At 41.2% G+C, this 11779-nt stretch overlaps 1 protein-coding gene across 1 annotated transcript in view; it reads left to right on the forward strand.

Moving 5' to 3' along the window:
- The window catches only part of TNPO3 (transportin 3), a 116021-nt gene extending 107037 nt beyond the window's left edge, over positions 1–8984 (forward strand). The window contains exons 21-23 of the mRNA XM_021002276.2: positions 342–454; positions 6527–6618; positions 7795–8984. Coding sequence (XP_020857935.1) covers positions 342–454; positions 6527–6587 — 174 coding nt within the window. The 3' untranslated portion in view covers positions 6588–6618; positions 7795–8984. The remainder of the gene's footprint in view (positions 1–341; positions 455–6526; positions 6619–7794) is intronic.
- The last annotated feature ends 2795 nt before the right edge of the window (positions 8985–11779 follow it).

Consider the following 11779-nt stretch of genomic DNA (forward strand, 5'->3'; position numbering starts at 1 on the left):
TGATGAAAAGGTTCATCTAGTTTTTGAAAATATGGGTTGGTACCTGCCAACAGAAACAGAAGAAGACTGATTTATGATCTGAAAGAACTCTGTTGTAAGTGTTATCTGCTACTGCTGTGATGGGAAGTCTCTAGCATGCTTCTTTCAGACTGCTTCAGTTACCTGTGAAGGGTTAACATTAGGATTTGAGGGCTTAAGGGATAGCTTAGGTTTCCTTTCCTTGGCTCCAGGTCTAGGTTAATAAATGCTGCCAAAGGAATCCAGTTGCTTTGGATAGCTGCTGTGAACGCACCCAACCACTCTGCAGTCACCTTATTTTCTTACCTCTTTTCTCAATACAGACTTTTTGTCGTTGGCTAGAGAATTCTCTGAAGGGTTTACCAAAGGAAACAACTGTTGGAGCTGTCACAGTGACGCATAAACAACTTACAGACTTCCATAAGCAGGTTACTAGGTGAGTAGAGTGTTGGGGAGGTTCTAAGGGATGTGGGGGGGTTGGGGGTGGGCAGCACAGGACAAACATCTCTGACCCTTGTTTCATCCCCAGGAGCTAGTGGGTGTTGTTCTCTGTCCTTGTGAATTCATACCATTGTATCTGTTCTGGATTGATTTTTATCTGCTACATGTAGTACACATAGAATAAAAAAGGATTACATAGTATAATCCTTGATTTGGAAGTTCCTTTTTAAAGCTAGATCTGATAAGCATCAATAACACTCTGTTATATGTTCTTTTATATTAAATAGTGGCATAGGTAAGGTAGGTGAAGTTAGTCATGTATGAATGCTTTTCTTTACATGCACGTATGGTACTAACACACCAGTAGCAGGGGTTCAACAAGTGAGCTTCCTGCCATAGGTGACACACATAAATCAGGAATTCTAGGATCATTTATAATAGATTTTCCTTGTGTCTGGGCCTCATTCTACGTAATATGTTAAAGCTAAACAGCAGAGCTTTGAGAATGGGATTTGGTATTGAATTGACATCTCACCCTTTCAGATGTAGCACTTAAAATCCTATATTCATGTCCTGGCTGTGTCATTGAACAGTCATGTGATATCAGCCAAGGCATTTTCTGAGCCTTAGTCTGTATACGTGAAAAAGAATCTTTTTATATATATATATGTGTGTGTGTGTGTATATATATATATATATTTTGCTATCTACCTTGCGGGGCTAGTGTAAGATAGTGATATATGTAAAGCATTTTGTAAGTATGAAGTGTGATAAAAGCATAAGCTGTCAATATTTGTTATTATTACCTTCCTGGGCAAATGATAGAATAGAAGTTAAATACCCTCTGGAGAGCTGGTTTATTTTATATCACTTTTCAAAATAACTAAGCCCTTAGTATCTCCCAAAGTGCCCCCAGGGTTTGTTTTCATAATTTCTTAGTATTGTTGAGGACGATTGTTCCGCAGTCATTAAATATCTCACTGCTCTAGAAATAGGTGTTGTTTCAGTAGTAGTCAAAGTGATTCATGTATGCATGACTGAGTAATGACATGTGACAGCCTTGTGTCACATTTTTTCTGGAAATGGTGATTTCCCTTTCATGAGGTATTTTTATATAGTTCTTGAAGTAGCCTTACAAAATGGCTTTCATTTCCTTTTAACTCTGAATTTGTCTGGTAGAACTATTACATCCATGATGTTTATGCCTGGAGACCACGAGGGTGGGAGCAGTAGCTGGTGCGTTGGCCTGCTTCTCTTTTGGATCTGGTCAGGCAGAAGGCAGAGTTTATTGATGAGTTTCCTCTTTTCTCATCAAAGTAAAACTTTAGGGAAAATGAGAACTAGTGTAGTAGAAAGAATTATTTTGACCTCCACACTTTTTTCATATACTGAAGCACCCTTTCTCTCCTTGTTGCCTATACAGTAATATCAGGCGAAAGAACCTAGAGTTAGGAGATGTCAAGAATAGAAAATGTAGGTTGTTTGTGTTTTATTGAATTACACTCAGTGCTTTCTTTCATATGCAAGAATGACAAAGTTGCTCACCAGGGAATGTTTCAGGTTTCCAGTGTCTTTTCTGCTTCCAGCCATAGAGACAGGGTATGAGCAATGACAGTACGGAAGTCCAAGAATAAATTGATTTTTAAAATGTAGCAAAAATAAATAAACCATGGTGGAAATAGTGACAGGAGTCTTATTTGTTTAGATGAAAACCCTTTCAAAGTAGTAGTGTTTGAAGATTTCAGTCTAAAAGGAAGCCCCACCAAAGATGTCCGGTGCATCTTGTGGTGTGCTCATCCCCTGCCAACTCTGGAAAAACACCCCCAACAAGACAAATAATAAGTTGTCTTCTTTGTTAGTGCTTGTATATGTTGATGAGATAACAGGGTATCTCTGAAAATATTCTCTCATTGGGTCAACACAGGGCCCCTGGTTTTACGTCCTTGCTTGAAAAATTAATTTCAAATTTGCAAAAGCCCCCAGTTGATAAAATTCTTTTCTTAGTTAAAAGCTGAGATACTTAGCCTCACTGCATTCGCAATTATACTGGCCTCTTTGCCTTTACTCACACAAGACCCTTTTGTCCCAGCTCAGTATATTTTACCCGGCTGTCCCCCATACCTGCAATTCTTTCCTTCCTCATCTCCATCTCCCAGATTTTCTAAGTCCCAGCTAAAGACTTACCTTCTACAAGAAGCCCTTCCCAAGTCCTTATAAAATCAATGCCTTTTCTCTGTTGATTTTCTTGAATTTATCCCATCTGTATCTTATTTGTATGTAGTTGCTGAATGTCGACTCCCCCGTCAGACTGGGAGCTCTTGGAGAACAGGGACTGACTGTTGATGTAATGGTGGCGTTGAGGGGCAGGATGTCGGCTTTGCTTTGTTTCCCTAGCACTTAGTCCAGTGTGGGTACATGGTAGGTGTCTAAACAGTGCTTGTTGACTTGATTTCACCGTATGAGATCAAAAAGCAGCTGTGCCAGGTTGCAGCTTGGGTTTCCCTGGATGTTTCATTGCTAAACGAGTTTGGCAGCTCCTCCTAGAACAGCCTGTGACATGATGGTAAAGAGTGAGCAGACTGCAGAAAAAGGCAGTGCTGGTGGAGTTCTGAAAGAGGACCTGGGATTACTCCTCACCTTTTACAGTTAATTGGCTTCTTTAGATTGCCTGCTGCCCTTCAGCTGCTTGCTCCATGACTCAATCTGCCTTCTGGCGGTAGAACCAGCACCAACATGTTATAGATTTGCCGTCCTAGCAGAGAGAGGGCGAACTGGTTCAGTTTCATTTTAGCAAGCCCCAGCGTGCTTCTGCAGCAGCACTGGCAGACTCCTAGCTTTCGGAGTCACTCAGAGCCTGCAGTGAATTCTCATCGACAAGATCAGTTCTTCTTCCCAAAGCCCCTCAATAATCTCTCTCAGTTGACATTGACTGCTAATAACTAGGATGCTTGTCAGCACCATTTCACATTTCTCTGTGCTCTTCTTTATTCTGTAGGCCCTCTGGCAAACTGCATGAGGATCCTCAGGGCAAAGAGATTCTGTTGGATGTAGGCGCTGCTGACTAGGGCACACGTCTACAGGTTCTGACCCAGATTGTAATGGGGCATATGTCTCTATTACCAATGCTGCATCTGCTTCCTGTCCACAAAAATCATTCTAGCTCAGTCAGTATTGGATCCTTTTGCTTGCTTAAGTTGGCCAGCACCTACTTGCTCACAAGAGCTATGCCACAGAATTCCATTCAATAAATCTCGCAGCATGCCAAGTGGAAGACAGTACTCTGACACCCCCTTTTTTAGGAGGTTATTGAAACATCATCTGTTTGTAAAGACAAACAGATTTAGAAGACTTAAAATCGCTCATCAGCACAGTGATCCACCGTGATTCATTCCAGGGGACTTTTGATAGTCAGTGCTTCCTGATGGAATGGGGGTGTATTCAAGATGCAGAATATGGCATATATTTGGAACTTAGACAATTTGGGGATTTTTTTTTTGCTTGTTCATACATAATTGTTACAAGGGGGTGCCTTTAAAAATTTTTTCTTTTAAATTGGGAGGAGTAGGAGGGACAGAAAATAAATGCTTGTTATTGAAAGTTAAATTAATAAAAAAAAATTAAAAGGTCATTGACCTGGAAGTTGTGGAATGGAGACTAATAAAGATATTTGGATAGTAACATAAGAGAATAGAACAGAATGGGATCTAAGTTTTAGAATGTCAGAAAGAGGAAACAGTATGAAAAAATTTGTTAATGTAAATTATTTATATTTTTAGTTTTCAATATTCAGTTCCATAAGGTTTTGAGTTTTTAAATGTTCTCCCCCCAAGATGGAGTACAGTCTGCTAGGCTCTACTTATACATTCATATTAAGCATATTTTCACATTAGTCATGATACATAGAAGAATTAGAACTAATGGGAGGAACTGCAAGAAAAAATAAAAGAACAAAAGAAAAGGAGAGCAAATGCTTCCATCTCCATTCAGGCTCCATGGTTCTTTTTCTGGATGTGGATAGCATTTTCCATTGTGAGTCTTTTGGAGTTGTCTTAGATCCTTGCATTCTGGAGAAGAGCTAAGTCTATCAAAGTCAGTCATCGCACAGTGTTGCTGTCATTGCACACAGTGTTCTCCTGGTTCTGCTCATTTCACTCAGCATCAGTTCATATAAATCTTTCCAGGTTTTACAAAAAAAATTTTAGTATCAAGTTGCCAGATAGAAAAACAGCTGAGACATACCTCCAGTTTCTTCTGTCTCACGTCTGACAACAGTTGTGGTAGGTATTTGGGTTTGATAGCTTTGAAATGGTCAAAGACTAAAGTTACCTCCCAGCAAAGAAGATTGGTGGCAGAATTGGGAGGAGAAGCAAAGAGCTAGGACTCTGGGGCTTATTCTCTGTATCCATCTATTATTCTATGCAGCTTCTCTTCAGTTTTCCTTTACTAGCATTTTGATTTCAATATTTTGATTCTCTTGGGGAAAAAAAAAGATTCTCTGATGAAAGCATTACACATATAAAAAAACCCAGAGAGGCAATGATCCACCCCACCCCGCCCCCACAAAGGAGACAAAAGTTGAGATTTCAGACCTTACTAAAAGTGGTAGATTGTCTACTACTCAGAAGTTTTAAGACCAACATAGCTTATTTGGTTTTTACTAGAGTCCATGTAATCCTGAAATTGAACAGAGAGAGAAAGAGAAGTAGAGAGGGAATACAGGGGTAGGAAGAAGCCCAACTCTTTTGAGATTTTCCAGGGAGTCAGTTGATGACTTTTGTAAAATCTAAGTTACTATTTATTGCTGGCCTTGAACCTGGGGTGACCTAGTCCTGTGTTCTGTCACTAACCATGTTTGCCACTTCTTGGATTGCTGAGCTCTCCCTCCTTCCTGACTTGATGGCGTGTTTGAATCTGACCTTGTTCACTCTAGTTGCTGCATAAATCCTCATTAACTTGCCTGAGAAAGTTAATGATTTCATTAAAATTTGTTAAATCTAGAAAGGAAAGAATTTCTTGTTGAATTTCTAGGATGGAGGAGTGGGAGATCATTACAAGATTCTGCTATTTATTGAAATCAGAGCTCTATCATTTAAGGCTTCACATGGAGTAGGAAAATTGGAATGTAGATGCCTGAAGTATTGACTTTTATTCTCCCTTCTATCCTATTCCGTCATTCCTTGTACTTTTTCACCTTGATGTTACTTGCTCCAAGCTAGAAGGAAAACTTCTGAACATAAGACCTATGCCTGGGAGGTGTGGGTCACTTGGACTCATTCCAAGCATGAGAATATTCAGAAGATTCCAAGACTTTCTTTTCTCCTTAACCTGTACTAGGTTAATTCCACCAGATTATTGAGGTTGGGCCCAGAATTGTACCCATTTTATTCTTGAACTAGGTTCATGTTCTGGTGTCTCAGTCATATTTTTTCATAGCAAACAGTGTTTTAAAAAGATAGAATTAAGTTAGTGCCTCCCCTCTCAGTTCAGTGTTGATATGCCCCCCCATTGAGCTCCGATGTCTGCTTGAGGATCATATCCAACTTCCTTCTCCTCTTGCTGCTGCTCTACATGCCCCAACTCCTCTCTCCTCCTCCCCCAGAAAGAAATCCTGAGTAGCCTGTTCAGCTAGAAAAGCAATGACTGATGGAGACTTTGTTTCCCATCTGAACTTTTCTAACCTAAATTACGTTTCTGTGAGTAGAGATTTAGTGTCAGATTAACTTAGCACAGAAAAGAAGACAGAACCTCAATAGAGTATCCTGGCTTTTTGCGTCGCCAGGGGCTTTTTGCTACTTAGTGTGCATTTGTACTGAGATCTTCAGCCAAAATAGAGCATCCCATAAGACATTTTTACCTTCATTTCAACCCTTCTGGAAAACACATTCCTTATAAAACTCCCATTTAAAGGATAAACATGAGATATGGTCAGGGAGCCTTGAGGCAGAATCTCTGCCTGAGTTGGAACGCTTCTCAGTCTGTACGACTTTAGCTGCTCTGTTTTTCATCTGTATTCACCTCTCCTCTTCTCATCACCAAAACCTAAAGAACTGGCCTTTTTTCTTTCCAGTGCTGAGGAATGTAAACAAGTTTGCTGGGCCTTGAGGGACTTCACCAGGTTGTTTCGATAACTTGAGCTTCTGTACTGTGCCTGTCTCCCAGGTGAGTTAAGTGTTATCCCCAGCTCTACAAGAGCCATCAGGATGTTAGTAACCACTCAGTGGTGATAACTGGGTTCCAATAAAGGCAGCCCCTGGGGCTAGAGAGTGAGGTTCTGAAGAGTTTAATATATTTAGTGATCATGTAGAGCATTCTTATAACTATATGGCATTAATTGACATAAACTGAAGGAAGCGTTTGTCACTTTTCTTCTTCTGGATTGCATTCCTTCTTTGTGGAATTGAGCCAAGCTTGGGCAGCACTGACGTGTCCTGGACATTCCCAGGCAAACTCTTCTTTCTCTCTCATTCCCTTTATTAAACACACACACACACACACACACACACACACACACACACACACACACAGAACAAAATTATTCTTAGGAAGCTTTGTATAAAAGGTGACAAGCAGTTAAGTCTCTTTTAATCATGTATATGTCTTATGTAGTGGATGGCTGTTTTGGGCATGAAGAACTTTGGTGGGGCTGGGCAGAAGTACTGCCCTAAGAATGATTTATATTCACTCTTTATCAGTCTGAGTTTTCATGATTAGCAAAATTTCTGCCATAACAATTGGAAAGCAACACCCTTTGCAGCTTGCCTGCTGCTGGGTTCTTCCATTCAGCTAGAGAATTCTTTGGCTGGTGAATTTTCAAGCAAAGAAAGTTCAGCAGCGCAGAAGTACAGTGGCAAGGCCCCATCCAAGGCAATTTTTATCTGTGGTACCATTTAACTTCACATTGTTCTCTTAGCTGAAAAAGAAAAAAAATTGCAGTTCTTTTGTAGATCTGTAGCTTATCTTCCTGAGGGGATGTTCAGAATGGGTAGGCAGGATTCCAAGGCCTGGGAGTGACCATCCCCTGAAAGGGACCTTCAGCAATCCCTCATGGATAAGGATGGTTTGTTTGTTTTTCAATTTATGTTCTTAAATAGCTTGGGCACCTCTGGGGGCGTCCATTGTTAAGCACAGAATGGACATTTAATTGTTTTTAAGTGATGGAAGGACCCTCCTGCTTCACACAGTTGTTTCGTCTGTTTACAAGAAATACTCTTGGAAGCAGGCTCTAGTCACAGATTTAGTTATTGAACACGTTTGGTTCTACTCTGCCTAGTGGCCGGGTTCTTTAAAAAGTTGGCTCTGCACTGCTAATCAGTTATATTCTTTGTCTTTTCCCAGGAATGTCTTTTTATTAGAAGACAGGAAAATCGAAAACAAGAATGTGTCTCACAATCAGAACCCTTCCTTGTGGCAGAGGGACTTTCACACCCTTTCACCAGAGCTGTCACAGCAAACAGGGAGAGACTCTGGCCTCCCAGGGCAGTCCTGTGGGGAGTTCCTGTTTATGAGTGAGAGGGCAAATCAGAGTGATTTTTTTTTTAAAGGATGGCTGCAGTGTGTCCAGCATGGTGGGAGGGAAGCTGGTTTCCTGGTGGACTCATTTTTAGAAAGGGAAAAAAATATTTAATAAAAAAAAAAAAGAGGAAAAGCTAAATGGAAACCTGAAGAGAAACATTTGCCTGGCAACAAAAAACCCCAGAAACACCACACTAAAAGTAGTAAACTTTCTGTGAAATGAAACAAAAACCACACAACAGAATTACTTATGGAAATGTGGGGGTTGAAATGAATTAACCAAATTGCTGCACTAGGGAAGCAGGGGAAAAAAACCCCAACATCTTGGAGGCGTTTTGGTGGGGGGGAGGGGTTTGGGGGGGTATTTTGTTTTATTTTGTTGGGGGCAGGGATCCGAGTGGAGTAAGGATTTCTCCCACCCTCCAGTTCTCTCCCCCTTTACACTTGATGTTTAGACAAGGAACAATGAGCAAGAGAGCTAGAGCTAGTCCTGACCTGTACACGTGGTTCACCAGTAAGTCAGGGGAGCATGGGAGCATCAAAGTTCAAGCCTGCCCCAACTCCGGCCCCATTCAGACCCTGAGTCTGCTTGCATCTGGTTCATCCAGTCGTTGTCAGCCTCATGGAAAAGAGTCCAAAACTGGGGGAGTCGTATATATATTATATATATATATAGAAATTTTCTCTTTTTTAGGTGTTTTTTTAAAAAAAATTTGAGGTATTTTCTTTCTTTTTTTTTTCCCAGATATGGGAAAGAGGAAAAGGGGGTTGAGATTTAAAGAGGTGTGTTTTATGGGGCTGACCAATAACTATTTTATTCAAAGATTTGAAAATTATTTGATGGGGGTGGGGGAGCCAAAAGCAGATCTTAACATTTCCGAGCAGTGTAGCCCTGCACAGGCGTTGGACTTGAGCGCATTGTTCCGTCTGGTGTTGTAGCCATCTCGAGAACAAACCAACAATGACAAAAAATAAACTGAAAAAAACAACAAAAAATAAATGAAAAATGTTCATTGGTGTTTCTCTGTCTTAACTACTACTGCTATTTGACCATTTTCTTCTCCTAATTTGCTCACTCTCTGCCCCCTCCCCCCAAAAAATTAGCTTTGAAAAGGTCTAGATGCGTACTTTGGTCCTTTTACAGATAGAAGACAAGCTTGTGCCTTGGGTGTTGCTACAGACTTAGAATAGTTCTCTTATCTTTCTTAAGGACGTGGTCCCAATGTCCCTCAACTTTCTGCTTAAAGTCTAAAATTGTTATGTTGCATTTCTTATTTTCCTCGAGGTCTTTATGGAGAGAGGAGGGTACCTTCCCCAACTGATAAAACACCAGTGGTGTGTAATTAGGAGTACCCGTGACTCTTAAGATCACCTTCATTTTGGAGATTGCAAGAAAGTGATGTAGTGTCAGGCAAGATAAGGTGAAAGCATCCCTGAACCGAGCCCAGGGTCACTGGAGGGCAGTGCAAGCTGGAGTACAGGCAGCATGACTTGGAGATGGCTGAGCAGTGGGTGTTGCTTGCCCCTGTTTATATCCCCATCACTCAGCACAGTGTTTGCCACACTAATCACTTAATAAATGCATTTTCATCATTTTTAGTAATTAATTTCTTAATTTCCCCCTCTCAGTCTGCTAGCATTTATTATGCTCATACTGTATACCAGGCATTGTATTTCTCAAGGATGAGGGCTGGTCTTTGGAGGAAGGCATATGTAATCTCTTTGCATTTCTGTTGTCACCTGTCACCTGACCATTGTATGTCTAGTCAGTGACCACCTTCAAAGTGTGAACACTGTTGTTGATGCTGGGTTATGGGGAAAACACCCCCACCCAAACCTGTTTGCCAGTCTGGCATTTCCTGCGAGATGAAAATCTCTGCTTGACTCCCCAGTTTCAGTTGCTAAGTATTTGGAATTACTCAAAGACATCCCGACAGAATTTCCCAGAGCTGCAGTGGCAACGACGCTAGAACTTCGTCCATCTAACAGGCTCAGTACTAACAGGCAGCATGAGGGACATTAATTGGTGAGGTATGTCTGTCTACGCTGGCCATTGCAGCCCCTTTAGGAGAAATTGATGAATATGTCACAGCGAGGCCAGCTTGTGCCACTGAGTTTTCCACGGTGCCCCAAGTATGTGACTGGCTCGATATAATCCATCCCAACAGTGCTGATAATTGTGGGTCACTAGCAAGGACTTCATTTATGGGAATAGCACTTCTTTGCTTAATAGGCAGGAGACTAGGTGCTGAACTTTTCTGTAGAGATTTTCAAAAGAAATCGCTTTAAAAAATAAACCCATCTCTGTTCCCTGGCGGAGTCTTAACCCATTTTGGGGGAGTACACCCAAATTGTGCTTTAGTCTTGGACAATAGCAAGTACCTCTTGCCAAGGTGGAGGCTAGCGTTGGCATCCCAGAGGGGAAAAGGTCTTCTCTAACTTAAGATGTACAGTGGCTTTTATGACCTTTGTTTAGGCAAATACTAAACCAGACAAAGTAGATTCCAATTAAAATGGAAGAAAGGTTGGTTGGTTTATTTTCCAGTGAGAGGTGGGGCTGAACTATGCCAGTCCAACTCTTTCTATAGCAGTGAAGCCGAGGAGTCTATCTTTACCCAAACGACTATGGCATCATATTATCTACAAGCATTTATTATGTGTGCTGGGCGCAAGGATACAAGTAGAAAAAACTGATAATGTGCCCTGTTCTTAGGAAGTTTGCATTCTACTACGGGGAGACGTCTTCCAGGTCAATAAATACAGAATGTATCCAGTGTGGGTGATGGGCATTTACAACAGGCAGGAAAGGCTGAAGGGGAAGATCATTTTGAAAAATGCATATTAGTAATCAGAGGACCCCATTGCCCTTCCCCCCACTTGATGTTCTCATAAATGTTAAAAGACAAAGCCCCATAATGGACAATGCAAGGATTAGGTAGAAATGATTCAATAGCAGTGGAAGTGTATATAGAAAGTACATAGTATAAAAAAGTCTTAGCCGCTTAATTTGCATTATGAGCTTCCACAAATTACTTCATGTCTGAACATTAATATTTATGGTTTTGAAAGAAATTGTGAATACAACAGCTATGCAGTGTACACTAAGATAGAAGATTAACCAAAATTAATGGGTAGTTAGGTGGCACAGTAGATAGAGCACCAACCCTGGAGTCAAGAGGTTCTGAGCTCAAATCTAGCCTCAGACGCTTAATAGCTTTGTGACCCTGGGCTTAACCCTGTTTGCCTCAGTTTCCTCATCTGTAAAATGAATTGGGGAAGGAAATGACAAACCACTCTAGTATGTTTGCCAAGAAAACCCCAAATGGGGTCAGGAAGAGTAGGACACATCTGAAACAAGAGCTACGACAAAACTGAAAATAGGGTGAATTGTACATTCCTGTCTCGGAGAATGACAGGATATTAGAACCATTTGTTGTGAGGATTCTTGTACTAATGAAATAGGCACACTAGAAAAAACATGAGCTCCCCTGCTTTCCCCACATTAGTGCTCTCTTCAGATTACCTTCAATCTAGCAATCCACTAACAAACTAGAGAGAACCTCTAGAGTAAGGGCGCTTGCCTGGTGGAGGGGAATCAGAAGAGGCCTCTTGAGGGAGATAGCCCTTGAGCTGGGCCTGGAAAGGACACCCAAGGGCAAAAGTGAGAAGGGAGAGCGTCTCGGGCACGGAGGATACCCCGTGCATGAATGCAGAGTCCAGATGGAATTTGAGCAACAGCAGCAAGAGGGCTAGCTTAGCTGGAACTTAATGTGTGATGAAGAATCTGTAACTAGCCTAGAAAGAAAGG

Source organism: Phascolarctos cinereus, unplaced genomic scaffold (genome assembly GCF_003287225.1).
Source record: "Phascolarctos cinereus isolate Bilbo 61053 unplaced genomic scaffold, phaCin_HiC Scaffold_1;HRSCAF=81, whole genome shotgun sequence".
Classification (NCBI taxonomy): domain Eukaryota; kingdom Metazoa; phylum Chordata; class Mammalia; order Diprotodontia; family Phascolarctidae; genus Phascolarctos; species Phascolarctos cinereus.